This window comes from Abrus precatorius, unplaced genomic scaffold, assembly GCF_003935025.1.
Source record: "Abrus precatorius isolate BTA unplaced genomic scaffold, Abrus_2018 Scaffold8, whole genome shotgun sequence".
In the NCBI taxonomy this organism is placed as follows: Eukaryota; Viridiplantae; Streptophyta; class Magnoliopsida; order Fabales; family Fabaceae; genus Abrus; species Abrus precatorius.
In genome coordinates this window covers 20,339,536-20,357,414 of record NW_020874428.1, presented here as the reverse complement: position 1 = coordinate 20,357,414, position 17,879 = coordinate 20,339,536, and the positions used below count along the sequence as shown (strand labels likewise).

Sequence of the window (17,879 nt, the reverse complement as noted above, 5' to 3'; positions counted from 1 at the left end):
GATTAAATTAGGAATCCCATCCCTTAACCAAAAAATTTAGTAAGCATAGCAATAAATAAAATTAAGAGAAAAGAAGTTAAGTATCAAAGCCATGAATTTGAAGATCAAATTTTATTTTATTTTTCAAAAATTCTCAAACCTGAGATCAAATAAAAATAAGAGTCTTTCTTGATTCTCACTGAAAGATATGACTAAAGATACCAAAATTCAATTATGACATATATTTGTCAGCACCAAGTATGGATTACAATATATCTTATATCTATTCGGTCAAAGCATTATGGTCAATTTGTAGTTAAACTGTTTGAATTAAATAATTTTTTAAATAAATTATAAGTAATATATTAAACAGATTTTAAAAAATATAATAGCATAATTTCATAACACTAAAAGATAAAAATCACACACTATTTCTAAGTTTTAATAATCAAAATTACATATAAAAGTCTGAATATGATAGAACAAAGTTCACCAACACAAAAGGTGCAGAACTGGCTAGAGACTTCATGGCAACAGCGAAGTAACGTTGAGGTAACTGGTGTGCCCACCAAAGAGGTGCAAGCGTGCAATGATCACCTCTGTGAACGAGGTAGTTCCGGCAAACGGCATAATTCTGACGAATAGTAAAAACAGTGACTGGTTCACCATTCACAAATGGCAGAAAACTTGGCTGAGAGAACCAACGCAGATCCAAATTTTTCCTCGATCAACCGGAAAAAACGACGTCGTTTGATCACATAAGAGAGAACTGGGCCAACTGCCAGTTTTTAGAACATCCAGTTTACTGATTCCCTTGAACCAGATACTGGATCGGTTTACTGAACCATGATAAATACTCACGTATCGATGAAGAATAGGAAGAATGATATAAAACTTGGAAACATAACATTAATTAAGTTTTCATTTCATGCTTCAGGCAACACTTTTTATTTTGCATACATATGCATTAATTAAGTTAGGTATAAGGAGGAGATTGGTTCCATACATGAAGGCTCTAGGCAAGGATTTTAAACGTGAGAATGAAGGACTATCACATCTATTTTCATTGTAGATGGTATGATTACTACTTTGAAAACTTCAACAATATATTATTAGTAATAAAAATGATACAAATAATCCGAAAGCTATAATATTGGGATCCCAAATGAACAAGTGGAATTTCATTATCATTGATGTAAAAGATTTTAAAAAAAAAAAGAAGAACAAAATCTAAAAAAATTAACTACAAATGCATAATAGTCCATCTTGGACAATTAGAAAAAAAAAATAGAGTAAAATTCTAAATTCGTCCATTAAAACTTCAATGTCTTTAACAATACAAATATCTTATATTAAAAGTTCCTAAAAATTATAAACATTGGTTATTTAGTCCTCAAGAAAAAGACAATTTAATCCCTAAAAAGAACCAATATAATTGATATTTGTAATTTCTAAATATTAAGGTGAGTCTAAATAAAGGAGAGCTTAGTCTAATCTATCTACGCAACACAAGAAGCTGCATTTCTTCCAATATTGGGCTTGACATTCTCACATTTTGTAGTTGCAACAGTTCCATTGAATTTTAAATCTATGTCACTAAGTTCCACAGATTCACATGGCACACTACTGCTACAAACAAGAATAACTCCTTCCTGAGTTGCAGAAGTCCCTCTAATATTTTTGAAAGTGACTTTGCTTATCTTTATTTGTGAAGGACTCTGTAACCATTAAAATCAACAAACTAAAAAGGTTAGAGTCAAATTAATTTTTTTCCTCAATTTAGTTCATATTATATATATAAGTGAGTTTTAGTTAGATACCTGCTTTGAGCATTGATTCCATGGACAATATTCTTGGTCTATAATTACAGGGTTGCTAACATTAACCATTATAATATCTTCAAAATGCAAATCAGATGCAAGAGAAGTTATTGGGGTACCAGGCCAAGTCTTGATCCTTATACCATTGTCTGTGTTTTTTAATGTGCAATTCTTGACAATGAAATCCTCAACAGGCTCTTCATTTGAATATTTTCCTAAGCTTCCAACACTAATTCCATGTCCAGGTCCACATGTTACATTTAGGATAGTAACTTCTCTGCTACCATCACCCAAAGATACACAATCATCTCCGGTGCCAATTTTAGAGTTAATAATCTTCACTTGAGTTGATTTTCCAATGTGAATTCCATCAGTATTAGGACTATCTGCAGGTGCATTGATGTTGAAGTTTGTAAATGTAAGATTCTTGCATCCAAAAACATTCACATGAAAGTATTTGCTGTCTTTGGAAGTTATGTCTCGGATAACTGAATTATTGACGAAACCAAAACCAAAATTCTGTGAAAAATTAAACCAAAATACCCAACTTGTTAAATATTTGATGAAAATGCATTATTATATAGTTCCAATATGTATTGATAGATAAGTACTTTATTTACCATGACAAGCTTCTGCTGCTTGCAATTCATGTTTTTTCTACAATCATTTTGTTTCCAAGCCATTTCACCTTGACCATCAAAAATTCCCTTACCAGATAAGGTTAAGAAATTAATATACCCAAATCTAATCCACTGATCTTCTCCGTTGAGGTGGTATGGATTTTTAGGTGATTGAATTATCCCATGAACCCGAACCTCAATAGGAGCCTTGCATGGTCCATTAAATTCTATTTGTCTCAGCTTGTATGTACCTTTAGGAACCACAACTTTGCTGAGAGTTGTTGATGCACATGCACCTTCCCAAGCCTTTTTCAAAGCCTTAAGAACAAACCGAACACAAAATTATGAAAATGAAGGGATAAGATGTTCACATTTTATAACTCTTTTAATAATACATTAAATAAAAATAAAATGCTCAATTGTTAATTAAAACTTAATATGATCTTACGTTGGTTATGTCTCCATTATGTGTTGCACCATATTTTCTTATATTGAATAGGCCAGATTGAGCTCTAACACAGGAAGCTAGCAATAGCAACAAAGCTAATGTGCTAATACTTTGTTGAGTACCCATTTTTATCTTCCTTGTTCTCTATGCCTTCTTCCACTTCCTTAAAACGAATGTGCTTGGCTGAATGGTATGGAATTTCATTTGGTAGAAAACTATTTATATCGTAGTGGCAAAATTTTTATGGGCACTAACTGAGCAAACAAACTTTACTCTAATTAACTAAAATTATTGTTGTGACAAATGTTTTTTCGGAGGGTTACTATGAGAGACACCGCACTAAACTAAAACAACGGCACCTTGGCCTTGCCATTATCACAATTATACATATTGGAAGTAGCAAAAACTGAAATACACGATTTGGCTTAACTTCTATGCTATTATTAAGTTTCCATTTTTCTCTTTACTAAAAATATGAAATGCTGATGGAATAGATAGATTATTGAAATTGTTATATTGTTCATTTTCCTCCTTAAGGGTTTTGTCTGTTGTGTTTGTTATTTTAACTCCTTTTTAGGCTATGGTTATTCAGTTTTTTTTATCAAAATATGTGTTTTTGGAACCACATTAAATATATTATATTTGGATATGGATCTTTTTTATTTATTTATTTTTACTATCTATCATATAAGAATATATTGCTTTTATTTTAGTTGGAGGTAAAAATGTATAGAAGCTGGTTTAGTTGGTAGGATCAGAGAATATCGCTTGAAAATTTTGAAATTCGATTTCCTGTGGCAGTAATTTTTCTTTATATGTATAAATATTTGCTACGACTTTAGATCTTGAAAGTTGAAAATAAGTTATCTCATGAAGTACATAAGTACATTAACGAAGTCAAGATATTATATTAAAAATTGTATTAACTTTTTATTTGATTTTTTTATAGCCAAAATCTCATAAACCTATTTAGAATGGAATTATTTACCCTGTGAAGTAACTTGGAAAAGCCCTAAACATTGGTCTTATTGGGAAATCAAAACTTAAGTTAAATGTTTCTTTTCTTTTCTGAAAAAGGAAAATTAGTTAGTTTATACTTTATCAATCACAAATTTAATGACTCGTAATGTTTTGTATATTTTTTAATTTAGACAACATGTATTTTTTTTATTGGAAGTAATTTTATTTGAGTTAAGATCACAACAATAGGCATATATTACTTGAACCAACCACAAATCTTTTCTTAGCAGATTAAATTAGATAAATTTCAAAATTATAGTTCAAAATCATTAACAAGGAAAAAAAATATATAACGACTTATACTTATATATCCTTTAACTTGACAATTTAAACCAAACCTACGTGATCTTTGTCAGATTAAGCGCGTGTTTGGAATTTTGTCAACGCAAAAAAAAAAAAAAGTGGATTCAAACATACAGTTTTTGGGTTTGAGTTGGTGGAAAATAAAATCAGATATCAAACGGAAGCCAATAAAACTTAACGAGTTTTAAATTTTATTTCCTTATCCTAAGTTAATTCTCAGTATGAACTACGTTATTTACGAAAAAAATGTTAGTTGTCACTTGAATGTTTACATTAGTTACAAGACAAGAAAATGTTCGTTTGTAATTGTCCTTAGCATAGTTGTACGTGTCCCTTTTCCAGCAATGATAAACCCAACGTCACGCAAATGAACAAACTACAAATTAAAAATGATCAAATACTATTTTACTGCATTATTGTGCAATTTAGTTTTGGGTGCAAACTTTGGTTCACTTTATATAATAGGTAAGCAGAAGCAGCTCCCTAATGCAGGATTTGACCTCTTGTTTGTATAGTTTAAAATAACTTGGAGCAGAGGCAATGTTCTTGAACAAAACGTCATCTTTTTTCTCACACTAATACACTATATATGACATCTTCTATCACTCTTAGTTTTCATCTAACATCTACCATGCATACTATTTTGCTTTTAGGTGACACCTCCATCTAAAGCTGTGGGGAATTAGCATACAAATTATATAATTTTACCTAAGGTAAGGTTATAAGTCCTAAGTAAGTGGCTATAAGCTATCGAGAAGAATGAGTTAAAACAATGGCCAAATTTTATTCCAATGATTCTTTGTTTTTCCTAAGTAAGTCCTAAGTTTTTTTTTGTTAACATGTCAATTCCTAGGTTGATTGGTTGCAAGTGAATCCATCAACTGAATTATAATGGCTGAGGAAGATGTTTATACAAAGGATGGAACAGTAGATTACCGTGGAAATCCTGCTAACAAAAAGGAAACCGGAACCTGGAGAGCCTGCCCCTTTATTTTAGGTAACTACTTCCTCCGGTCTCTTTATAAGAAATAAATCATTACTTCATCAAGACTAATAAAAATATTTATATATCATAAATTTATAATATATTTTGAAAATACTTGTGCTATTTGATGGTCAAATTAGTGACTTATATCAAATAAATGAATATATTCACTTATATGCATAATGCGCATGTATTTCATTAACACAAATATCATAATAAATAAGGTGTTAATGCATCTGAAAATTGGTCTTAGTTTTTTATAATTAGAACTAAAAAATATTAGTAGTTGTTTCTTTTAAGAAGAATCTGAGGGACAAAAGAAGAATTGTTTATCTCCATTCCCCAATTATGTTTTGTTGGTTAAGATATTAATTAGGAATTATGTATGTATTCAATTTACAGGAAATGAATGCTGTGAGAGATTGGCATTCTATGGGATGAGCACAAATCTGGTGAGTTATTTCAAGTTTCAACTACATCAGCATGGTGCTACTGCTTCCAAGAATGTAGCAAATTGGGGTGGAACATGCTACATCACTCCATTGATTGGAGCATTTGTGGCTGATGCCTATCTTGGAAGATATTTGACCATTCTTTGTTTTTCAATAGTCTATGTTATTGTGAGTATGGTCTCTTCAATCTTTACATGATTACTAGCTTAAAAGTAAGACACAGAATTTGAAGCTCTAATTAGTGGCTGGGTTTTCTACTGTTGAGAATACAACCAATAATCATGTGTACAAAATGTTACAATTTTATATCAAATTTTATCTTCTTGATTGGTAAGAAAAATATAAAAAACATTTCCCTTCCTGCCTAGGGAATGGTACTATTGACATTGTCTGCATCAGTTCCTGGCATAAAACCAACATGCTATGCAGAAGATAATTGTCATGCTACTCAAGGACAGAGGACAGTGTGCTTTGTAGCTCTTTACCTTATAGCTCTTGGCACTGGTGGGATCAAGCCTTGTGTTTCATCATTTGGTGCAGACCAATTTGATGATGCTGATGAAGCAGAGAAGAAACACAAGAGTTCTTTCTTCAACTGGTTCTATTTCTCAATCAATATTGGTGCTCTTATTGCTGCTTCTCTATTGGTGTGGGTACAAGAAAATGTAAGTTGGGGATTAGGCTTTGGCATTCCAGCAGTGGCCATGGCAATTGCTGTGGTGAGTTTCTTCTCTGGTACAAGGTTGTACCGAAATCAGAAGCCTGGAGGTAGCCCCCTCACTCGCATGTTTCAGGTAATAGTAGCTTCTATAAGGAAGTGTGATGTTGAAGTACCTAATGATAAGTCTCTCTTGTATGAGATAGAAGAGTCAGAATCTACTATCCAAGGAAGCCGCAAGCTTGAACACTCAAATGGATTAAGGTAAACCATTAGCAACAAATTTCCTTATGTTTTATTCATCGTATTGAGAAACGCTACTAACACGCTTTTTAACATTGGGTATTGGGTTAAGTCACGGAGGGGTCTGTTAATAGAGAGTGAGTCCAAGTTATTGAGTCTTAAAAGGAATGTCAAAGATGTGTTGTTTGTATTCTTTGTATTCAAAACCTGAGGAAATTTTGATGTTACACTTTATTTCTGAGCTAACAGGGAGTACTTGTAGCCTACACTCATGCCATTTCACATGCTATCCTATCAACATATGACAATCATATAAATTTATAATCATTAGTCTTTCAAATGCTTTGGTCGGATTATAACTCTTGCACAGACTAAAAAGGTTGTCCAAAATGTTTCTTTTAATTATTAAACAACAACCTACTTTTGAGACACAAAATAAAGAAAAAGACAAAGTCCTGTTGCTTTGTCTAGTTTAAACCCACGTTTACCTTTTTTGTGTGTAACAGATTCTTTGACAAAGCAGCAGTGTTAGGAAATTCAGATAATGTTAAGGACCCGGTAAACCCATGGAGACTATGCAGTGTAACTCAAGTGGAAGAGCTGAAAGCCATTGTAAGAATGCTTCCTGTATGGGCCACTGGCATCATATTTGCTACTGTTTATGGTCAAATGAGCAACTACTTTATACTACAAGGGCAAGCCATGGATAATCAAGTAGGCAACTCAAAGTTTCATATTGCAGCCGCTTCTCTTTCTATGGTTGATACCCTCAGTGTCCTTTTTTGGGTCCCAGTGTATGATAGGATCATTGTGCCGATAGCTAGAAAGTTCAGTGGCCACAAAAATGGCCTAACTCAGCTCCAGAGAATGGGCATTGGCCTTTTCATATCCATATTTTCTATGGTATATGCAGTAATGTTGGAGTATATGAGACTTAAAATGGTGAGAAAACACAACTACTATGAACTTAAGGAGGTGCCCATGTCAATTTTTTGGCAGGTTCCACCATATTTCATAATAGGCTGTGCTGAAGTGTTCACATTCATTGGCCAGTTAGAGTTCTTTTATGAGCAAGCCCCTGATGCCATGAGAAGCATGTGCTCTGCCCTCTCACTCCTCACTGTTGCACTTGGACAGTACTTGAGCTCTTTGCTCATAACAATTGTGTCTAAGGTCACTACTAGAAATGGAGGCCCTGGATGGTTACCTGACAATCTAAACTATGGTCATCTTGATTATTTCTTCTTGCTATTGACAGGGTTAAGTGTGTTGAATTTTATTGTATTCCTCATGGTGTCAAAGTTGTATACATACAAAAGATCGGTTGGAACACTTCGCTGAAAATTGGTTCCCAAGGATGTTCAAATTATGCAGTTTCTATACAACATCAACTATGCTCAAAATCAATATATAAAGTCCTTATTGGTGGTGCTTGCAAACATTGCTACGTCCTATAAACATTCACAATGTATCAGATCATTCTCATCATTAGTGCTTACAAACATAGCTACGTCCTGTTTTCTTTTAATGCTAAATTGATATCGTTCCATATGAGAAAAAATCAGCCAGGAGATTTTGATGATAAATTATATTAAAATCCATTGATGATAAACTACATTAAACTGAATCATATTAATTCAAATGGAAAATTCTTTCTAAGTGATTTCGGTCCTCCCTGGTTTACTAAAATCAAACGATACTATTTGAAAATTTCTTAATTCTTATTTCTCCCTCAAAAAATAATACACAATTTTCAATCCTTTTTTATAAATAAATTTTAATTTAATTATGAATATCATTTTTTTAAACTTGAATTTTTCAATTTTATACTTTATGTTTCCAGTTTCATAAAAAAATTACGTTTTTATTTAAATTTTAAAAAAATCATTGGATATACAAGAAACTCATTAGTTGTACCACGAAAATATTTTTTAAAAAAAAAAGACAATAAAAGCTTGTTTTGGTAAACCAATGTATTAGCTTTGGGCCTATAATGGCCTCACACCAAAATGGAATAAACTAGAAGTCTAAAAACTTCGGACCAAAAAGAATGTCCAAAAATTCTACCAAACAAAAACTGTTGATCGAAAAAAGTCCAAGACTACTAAACTCCCCACGTCATCACCACTATCCTTCCATGTTCATCTGAGTCTCACCTTCGCAATGCCTCGTAAGCGCTTTCAGGAACCGGAACCCATAACAGGTACCTTTCTGCCAACCCCACAAATCGAAATATCTATAGATAGATTCTCACGTTCCGTGGTAAACCATTTCTATACCATAAGTATTTATTTTTGTGAGATCCAACCTTGCACACAAGGTTTTTGATGAAATGTTTCACACAAGAATCTTGCATTTTTCATGAAAAATTTGCACCCGTTTTTCTTCCAATGCAGGTATACAGTATGCGCAGCATTTCCTTAAGAAAATAGGGTTGGGGAAGGAGAACTACTACTTTTGGAAACAAATTGGAAAGGCTTTGCTATGCACCTATGCAGTGATTGGGGCAGTGTGGTTATACAATGAGACATCACCATTGGGTTGGTGGACACTGAAGCCACGACCAAAGGAAGAGAAGGAGCTTGCTCATTTGTACGAGCGGAGGCAGTTTCCATACCCGGGTGATGAAGAGGCAATGAAGGAGTTCATTGCCAAAGGTGGAATGACTGGAACAACAATTGGTCCAAAAGGGATGGTTGAGGGTGATAAGGATGAAAGTGACTACAAGAAGGAGCTTAAGGACAAGAAGTTTGAGCAGGAAGCTCAGAAAATGTGGATAAGGATGAGGAATGAGGTCATTGCTGAGCTTCAAGAGAAGGGCTTTGATGTGAATGAATGAGTGCAGTAAGTACATGAAACTATTCGTTGTAGTAAATACAGAGTTTGTACTTTTCTGTGTTTGGATTTTATAATTATAATAAATCATGGGAAAGACACAGAAGACTGATCAGTCGGTTATTCTTTGTTGATGGGTTATGTATGTGACTTGTGTATCTTACCTTGCAATGTTCCTTGTTGCATTAGGCTTGTTGCTGTTTTCTTATTTTCTTCTTTACAAAATCTAAGCAATGGGAATGCAACAAGCTATTCTCAAGTGGGAAGTTGCTTTGCAAAGCTTAAGAGCAGATTAGCTATAAGCTTTTTGCTTGAGATGATGACTTAATTTGGATTAGCTTCTTTTGTGATTTATAGAAAAACATTGTTCCAGATAGAACATTTGCTTGAAGAGCTGCTTTTATTTAATATTAAAAAAACCTAAAGTAAACATGTACAACCTCAAGTGTCAAATGTGAAATTTAGCAAAATTAAACATGTACGATGTCAAATGCAAAACATTATGCCAGGGAGCCGGGGCAATTGGTCGAGAGAATTGTATCAGTTGTACATTTTTCTAGTGAATTCAGTTTTGTTAATTTGACCGCATTTTGAGTGCAAGTAATTCAACTTAATTTATTTAATTAGTTTAAAAGTTTGACTAAAATAGAATTATTCAGTAAAAGAACTCATTTCATTAATTTGTAACATTTTAACAAATGTTACTTCATATAGTGTTTCAACTTTATAAACTCTTAATTTAACATTTTTCAGATATAGTTTTTCATATTATTTAACATTTGTTTATTGTAAAATATATTAACAATATCTTTTTGGAATTACCACAAGTATTGTCATGGAGTTTATAATAACTTTTAATAAATATTGAATTTTAGTATGTATAGCTTAGAAGAGCTGGTTCCCAAAGCATATTTTCTCTATAAAATTTTATAATTTTAAAATCAATTAATCTTATGTTGCTTAGCTTTATTTTCAACATAAATTTTATTTTATTTTTTAATTTATAAAAAAAATCAATTATAAAGTCACACGTTATAAAATTTCAATTTGTTTAAAATTAATGTGCATAATTTTTATGATAATATTGTATAATTCAAAAGTTAAATTTATTGAATCTATATTTAATATATAAAAAAACAACTAAATAGTGTAAGTATTACTATTGGGCTTAATGCCTATTTGCTTTATATGTCAAACTCTGTTCACACACATTTTAACAATTTTTTCTGCAGTTTATAGAGTCATTTAGTTTAGACTTCAAAAAATCAATTATTGCATTTAAGAAAAATGCATGTTTGAATAAAAAGTATGTAATTCAGATTAATTTATACGTTTATTTTAATTATATTCAACAATTAAAAATGAATATCGTCAAAATCAATTCGATTCACTATAAACCAAACGAGCGGTAGTTTTTTACTTTAGGTGAAATGGAGTTCGAATGAATTGTAACCTTTTTAGAAAATATAATTGCAATTTTTGTAACTTCCTAAAATTGTTTTGAAAGAAAAAAATTGTATTTTCTTAATCTTTCCAAACATTGTCCATCAAATAATATTTATATAAATGTGGACCCCCCCCCCCCAAAATCAAACAATGCGAATTTAATTCATGGAACTCAGATTTGCAATTTTGCAAGTCAATGGTTGTGCTTCCTGTTCCAAAAAGCACTTTAAGTCAGACATTTCTTTTCTAATGCACTAGTGTATGGCCACAACATCATTGGAAGACTACCGTAAAGTCAAGCGCTTTATGGAAAGTAGTCAGAGTTTCAACTTACCAACGGTAACACTTAGAAGTCTTTGCTCCTCATCTTCATGGTCAACATCCAAAGCATTATTGGTTTTATTCATCAGCAAAACCTACAGCTATTAGAAGAAAATAAGGAGGAAATGTAAAAAAGAAACTACTTCAAAACCAACAAGCTAATATAACATGAAAAGAGGCTCGCCATTCTTGCTTTGCAGAGATGTATACCAGATAGATATGCAGAGAGTAATTCACTTTTGACAGTACCAGAAAATACAGAATGACTAGGGAGCTGGCTGACCTTTGTCATAAACTAAGATTCACCATGTACTTTCAATGGCCATATTTCCAAAACCCAAGCGCCATTTAAATTCAATGACAAACATGTTTAACTGAAGAAATAAACCACCATAATAGAAATAGGATATTCCAACGGAGGTAAACTAGATTCTCAAGGACCCATTCCCAATTGCAAGCCAATAGGATGAGTAAACTGACAGAATTTGCTAACTAATCTTTCAACGTTAGAGCCAAGGGATGTACTTCAACACAAAACAAAACAAAACAAAAGTAATCAAGGTACCAACAAAAAGCAGGACCACGAAAAGTTTTAGGTTTGAAAAAGCCACACACACACAAAAAGGATGATAAATAAAAAGCAACACGCTTTTCTCTGTCATGGACTATTAAACATGCAACTGGAATTTTTCTCAAGCTTTTGCTAAACTAGCAATTAACCATAAATGAGTAATGACTATTACAAGCTTAAAACTTATAAATCGTTTTCCCTTGTCTGTTAATGCATCCAGGCCCCCATTCAACTGCCAAATACAAAGCAAGTACAACGGTAGCAGCCAATGAATCAGATGCTTTGATGTCAGTGATTCTTGACTTTATAGGCTTTAACCCAGAAACAGGATATGTTGCTTACAGAACCTGCAAAATCTCTACAACTAAGCATAAAGCATTATTAATGAAATGATTTGTTGTGTTCTTTTAGAAAGTTAGCCTCACTATAGCATATATTCCCAACTTGAATAGAATTGTCTTCTACAAAGCATACCTGCAATCCTAAACTGAAAAGGAAGGGAAAAAGAACAAGTTGACACATTGACAATGGCCACACATGTTCCCACTCCACTTCAAATTTTTCCATTACCATATTAGAGACATTTTTGCCCCCATTATTTTCAAACCTTTTCCCCTCTCGTCTTTATGAGTGAGACATTGTAAAGAGAATTTGAAATCCACCCATCTTTACTACACTTGCCCCGCTAGCCAAAAATTTGGTTGTCATAAAAAAGAAACGTAGGTTCTGGTTCTGAATAATTGAGGAAAGTTTACACTTAACAACTTGTAGTTCGTGCATTTATAACTAACAGCATAGCTAAATCAGAAACTGGATTAGTCGGAGCCTTTCATGCTGCATTTAGAGAGATAAACCTTAATCTTTGCCCAATATGAAGTGAAATGCCATTGCAGCACTCAAGGCAGCAATTTACCAGTTCATAGACATTTCATCAACAAAATATAAAACCATCAAATAATTCGTTGTAATAAATTCTAGCAAAATCAAGTGTTGCTCCTAAGACTGTTTCAATCTTAAATTTACCATCTCAACAGCATCATGGAAAGAATACTTTATTTCTGCTACCAGCGTCAATAGAAAAATTGCAACCATAATCTAACAGTGTGATGTACTTCATCTTTTAGAACAACAAAAATTACATTATATATGTTTTTACAACCAGATATGCTTTCAACAGATAATACATTTTCACAAGCCACTTCTGGCTATAGAATGCAAATCCTTCATACTACTCCTTCCAGACTTGCTTCTCCTGTAGCTCTTTGAAGGTGTCAAATAAAACCTTAATAAGCCAGTGTCTGGATTATTTGGCGAATACCTAACACTCCGGTTCCTCTGAAACATGAACTCTTGTCTTCCATTCAAAACATTTCCTTTAGCCTCAGGATCCTCCACCACACTGTTAACAAAACCATCCACTCTACAAGGGCTTCTACAGCTAACACTATAGCTACGCATAAGCTTCGGACCAACAGGCTCACTTGCTTGTACATTAACCACCCTCCTCAACCTTTGCAAAGAATCTCCAAGTGGCTTATTAACCACAACCCCTGAATCACACTCTTCTTCCCCCAACTTACATTCTCTTCTCTGTGCCAATCCCAACTTGTTCCACATGCCGCGCCATTTGTGCAATTTCTTGAAACCCTTTTGCCTAACCCCAGTGGCAACAACGTCAGCCGCATCCTTGGAATCAGATTCTATTATAGAATCAGACTGAACAACATCACTCGAAGATTTCACATAACTATCCATCAACTCCTTCTCAGTAATGAGCAACTTTGCACTATAGAATGTAGCAGGAGATACCTTTGCATTTGCATTTGCATTTGACATCAATTTCAATTCATCAACCTCTGAAATCGACCTCCTCCTAGGCGAGTTTGATCTATCAATATCATAACTCCGGCGATCACCTGCACTTTCCAAACCAATACTGTTACCATCATTGGCATCATCCTCCTCGAGCGAAACCATTGGTGAAAGTCTTGAACATGCTTTACCAATCAAACATCCATCCCAAGAAGCTCGAGGGCAATCCATGGAAATTCTTCCCCCGTCAATCGACAACCTCGGATCAGTGTCGCAAGATCTTCTCCCAAAATTGCATTCCCCAATCTCTGATTGCGTGTCCCTCAATCGCCTCGCTCTTCGCTTCTCGACGCCTCTATTAGTATCATTACCGTTGAGATTCTTCTTCGACTTGTGTTTCCATTTCCACTTCCTGAATTTCTCGCCGAACGCGGTGGCCGCGTTCCAGAAGGTTCTAGAATCCCTCCCGGCGCTCTTCTTCCTGCGCTGCAATTCGAGATCTATGAACTCCTTCACCGTCTTCGTTTCCTCGTCGTCGTCTCCATCACAAACCCTAATCTCTCCCAAGTTCACCGATTCGAAGTTCGGTTTCCGGTTCCGACCTCTCCTGCAGTCATCGAGAGAGAAGAGATCGGAGAGCGAGCTCCGCGGTCGAACCTCGCAGGAGCGGCGGCGGGGCTCGGACGATGCATCAGCGGTGGTAGACCGGGAGCAGGATTTGGAGCGGCGAAGGTCGGGCGGCGGAGGGGAGTCATTGGAGTGAATGCCGTAGAGGCGTTCGCGGAGGCAGAGGGCGCAGAATCCGGTGACGGGGACGGTGGGATGGCGGTGACAGGCGGAGAGGCGGTGAGGTTTGGAAGTCATGGAATCATGAGAAGGGTTTGAGCATTGTAGTGTGATGTTATGTTATGTGAGTGTTTGTGGTTTGGCTGAAAGAGAGGTAGTGGGAGACACAGCATAAGTATGCACAGAAGAGTACGGAGTGGAGTGGGGAAGCATGATAATGATGTTGATTATCTATCTGAATTACTGCTTCTCCTGTCTCTCCCTCCCATCGAACTCTAACCCCTTCATAAACCCCCATTTCTATCACTATTAATCTTCATTTTCTAATCATTTTTGTTTTCATGTCTTGTTTTCTAATCATCCTATATCATATCCTTTCTTCTTTTTTTACACGCCTTTCTTAACATTCATTTTTAATATTGTATTCAAAATATTATATTATTTCCAACTCCTATCCATTGAACTGGTAACTACTGCAACAGCTTTATGGGTATCAATAAAGGGCACACATTAAAGTTACATAAAGTAACACGTCAAGAAATTAATCTCATTAATTACACATTAAAAACTTCCTCATATGAATCTTCATAATTCGGTCATTCATTCAAAATTTCAAATTTTGATCTATTATTGCTTGTCATAATGATATAGTAGTCCGTAATGTCTTCTATTCCTTATCAGAATGTGTTTCATCCACATCACCGGTGATATTTAAACCCTGTGTTTATTTATGAATACTATTTAATATCGAATGGAATATATATAAATATTCAATATCACCATGTTATGTTAAAATTGTACATGACCAATCTTTTTACTTACTAAATTTGAGATTATTATTATTATTGTTATTTTATTAATCTTACTCGATATTCTCACTTTTTTCTTAACATTAATTGTCAGTTAATCTTAATTTTTCAATAAAAAATGAAATAGATAAAGTATAAATAAAAGTACTTTATTTAATCAAATTAAATATTACACATTATATCAATTAAAACGTTTTAAATTTATGTGCAAAAACTTTTAATAATAAAACATGAAAAATAGATAATGTATTATTATTTGAATACTTATAGCCTAAAGTATGCGGGAATAAAATTAAGCCTCCGTGATGCTGGGCCCAGCCTCATCACCCTCATTTACAGGGGAAAAAAACTTTATATATAAAATTATTTTTTTGCATAAACATATATAGTCTTATAACTTCCTAATTTATGTGTGATAAAGTATATGGTTTATTTAAGTTTGACCATTTCAGACACTAAATCATATAATTAATATCTTTATTTATGTTAAAGTTATTTTTTATATTTTCATGCAATTTTTTATTTTTATTAAATATATAAAGTGGTATAAAGATAATAATAATAAATTAAAAGTAAAAAAAAATAACAATATCAAGTACTCTCATTAGTAAATATTACTTTTAGTTTTTTAATTTAACTTTTAATTATTTATAAAAATAATTATTACTATTTTTTGGTATCAATCAACTTTTTAATAAATTTTGAGTACTAATTATTGAGTAAAAATAATTTTAAATGAAAGTCATTTAAAATTATTTATTAAAAATTAATGTAATTTTATATCAATGTGAAAAATTTACTAACTATAATAAATTAAAATATATTTTCAGAATTTTAATTGTTAAATCATTTTTATTTATTAACAAAACATTAACTCATTACTCATGTTTTGTTTAATATATAAGCTATTATTTTGGTTATTTAATATTAATATTACGAGAATTGTTATATTATAATGTATATTTATGATATATAATAATTTTTATTGGTTTAATGAAATTAATTAATTTTAAAAAATAAAAAAAAATCTTGTTATTTAAAACTTGAGTTCATAGATTAAGTTTTTTTAATTAATGTAGTATATATTATATTAAAAATATTTTATCATATATCTGCATTTCAAATATAAATAATACTTAATTTTTAATAAAAATATTTAAAATAGTTATTTAAACTCAGTTTTGGCATTTAAAATTAATAAAAATATATTAATCTTAACTTCTAAAGTTAAATATAAATAATTAATAATAATATATTTTTATTTTTAAAAATAATGACTATGATTTATTTTTTTAATGTAATAAATATTTTATTTATTATTAAAAAATTAATATATGTAAGTACTTAAACTTAATTTTAGAAATATATTAAAAAAGTTTATAATAAAAAAAAAAGTTGACCCTGAAGCTTTTACAAAATTTGAAGTCAAAGCCTTGACCCAGCAGACACGGTGCTTCGCATGGGAATCTTGATCTACGAGGTTTCGCAATTTCCAAATACCACTTTAATGGTTTTGCCAAACACACGTGCACCCTCCTTTTACGTTCCGGTTGCAACGCTATCTTAAGCTATTTTACATATATATATTATTTTCAAAGGTACATAATAAACAAAATTATAGTAACTTTTTTAAAAATTGTTTTTATGATTAAAATTATTTTTAAAGATTGATATATATTACTAATGTAAACATTAATTTTAATAAAAAAAATTACTTGTTACTTTATACCTATATTTTATACACCTAGATAATGCCGTCATTTTCGGTTCAAACTGCTCCTAATGAGCTGTGCCAACAAGTAGTAACAACTTGTTAATTAGGAATAATTATATCCACCATACACAGAAACTGTGAAAATTACATATGCATAATTAATTAGTGTATTCTTCAATTATGTTCCTGCTTACTTTATATCTACTTCATCTACACATACGTTATGATAAGAGAAGAGAACAGCAATTTCGGTTGTGCTTTACCAGAACAAATAACATTTTACCATAACATAATACTTTCTTAACCTTTAAGCTTAAGACAAATAAAAAATTGTACAAGACCCACATATTTTTCCGTGAGATTATTTTTTTTTTAACGAAATTAGTGTTAGCAATTCCACATGTTCTAGCATTAAAATTGTTCTAACTTCTAATCCACAATTTAAGAGTATGTTTGATTACATGTTGGGTACCGTATAATTGATTCTAACACTGATAAAAAAAAATGTTGTAATTTAGATTCATAAAATTATCTGTTAGGTAGGACACATTTTTCTTTCTTTGTTGGGCTTCAAGGGTCTATTTAACAAAGGAGTTTATCTTTCATTCTTTCCACAACCGCAATGGAATATGGATATCCCTAACAATGGAGGGGTATGACAAATTGATACATTAAACTTGGGATGCTGTTAATGCTCTCAATGAATTGTTGCATTAACTTGAAGGCTTCACCAATTCTTCACCGTGGCACCACCCCATTTGGTATATATTACATCACCTTAATATATCTAACAATCCAAAGTTATGTGAACCTAATCATTGCCAAAGGCCCCATACAATTCACTCAGGCTCAGCCACCACCACCAAGAGCCCTTATGTTTATCAATTAATTTTAGAGTTGAATTGCTCTAGTGTCTTAGGTTTGAACTATGATTACATTGAGGGGGTTATTATACGTAATTTATAGTTAGATTAACTATAAAAATTTCTTACATGTAGAAGGAGTATGTCTCTAACATAGATTTTAATTAAGGATTAAAAATTTATAATTTTATTTA

At 32.4% G+C, this 17,879-nt stretch overlaps 4 protein-coding genes across 4 annotated transcripts; 2 read left to right on the top strand and 2 right to left on the bottom strand.

The window, feature by feature from the left end:
* Window positions 1–1,478: 1,478 nt before the first annotated feature.
* LOC113874408 (polygalacturonase-like) lies at window positions 1,479–2,993 on the bottom strand. The gene is made up of 4 exons (XM_027512629.1): window positions 2,868–2,993; window positions 2,420–2,737; window positions 1,800–2,318; window positions 1,479–1,697 (listed from the first exon to the last, which is right to left on the bottom strand). Exons 1-4 carry the CDS (start codon window positions 2,991–2,993, stop codon window positions 1,479–1,481), a joined length of 1,182 nt encoding a protein of 393 aa, XP_027368430.1.
* A 2,088-nt stretch (window positions 2,994–5,081) lies between these two features.
* On the top strand, window positions 5,082–7,869 carry LOC113847476 (protein NRT1/ PTR FAMILY 8.1-like). The gene is made up of 4 exons (XM_027476617.1): window positions 5,082–5,187; window positions 5,578–5,795; window positions 5,996–6,549; window positions 7,035–7,869. The coding sequence occupies exons 1-4, from the start codon at window positions 5,082–5,084 to the stop codon at window positions 7,867–7,869; spliced, it is 1,713 nt and encodes a 570-aa protein (XP_027332418.1).
* A 693-nt stretch (window positions 7,870–8,562) lies between these two features.
* On the top strand, window positions 8,563–9,937 carry LOC113847746. Its single transcript, XM_027477009.1, has 2 exons — window positions 8,563–8,731; window positions 8,925–9,937. The coding sequence occupies exons 1-2, from the start codon at window positions 8,692–8,694 to the stop codon at window positions 9,365–9,367; spliced, it is 483 nt and encodes a 160-aa protein (XP_027332810.1). The 5' UTR covers window positions 8,563–8,691; the 3' UTR covers window positions 9,368–9,937.
* Window positions 9,938–12,749: 2,812 nt separating this feature from the next.
* LOC113847490 (protein OCTOPUS-like) lies at window positions 12,750–14,678 on the bottom strand. Its single transcript, XM_027476636.1, has one exon. The coding sequence runs from the start codon at window positions 14,375–14,377 to the stop codon at window positions 12,890–12,892; it is 1,488 nt and encodes a 495-aa protein (XP_027332437.1). The 5' UTR covers window positions 14,378–14,678; the 3' UTR covers window positions 12,750–12,889.
* Window positions 14,679–17,879: the final 3,201 nt, after the last annotated feature.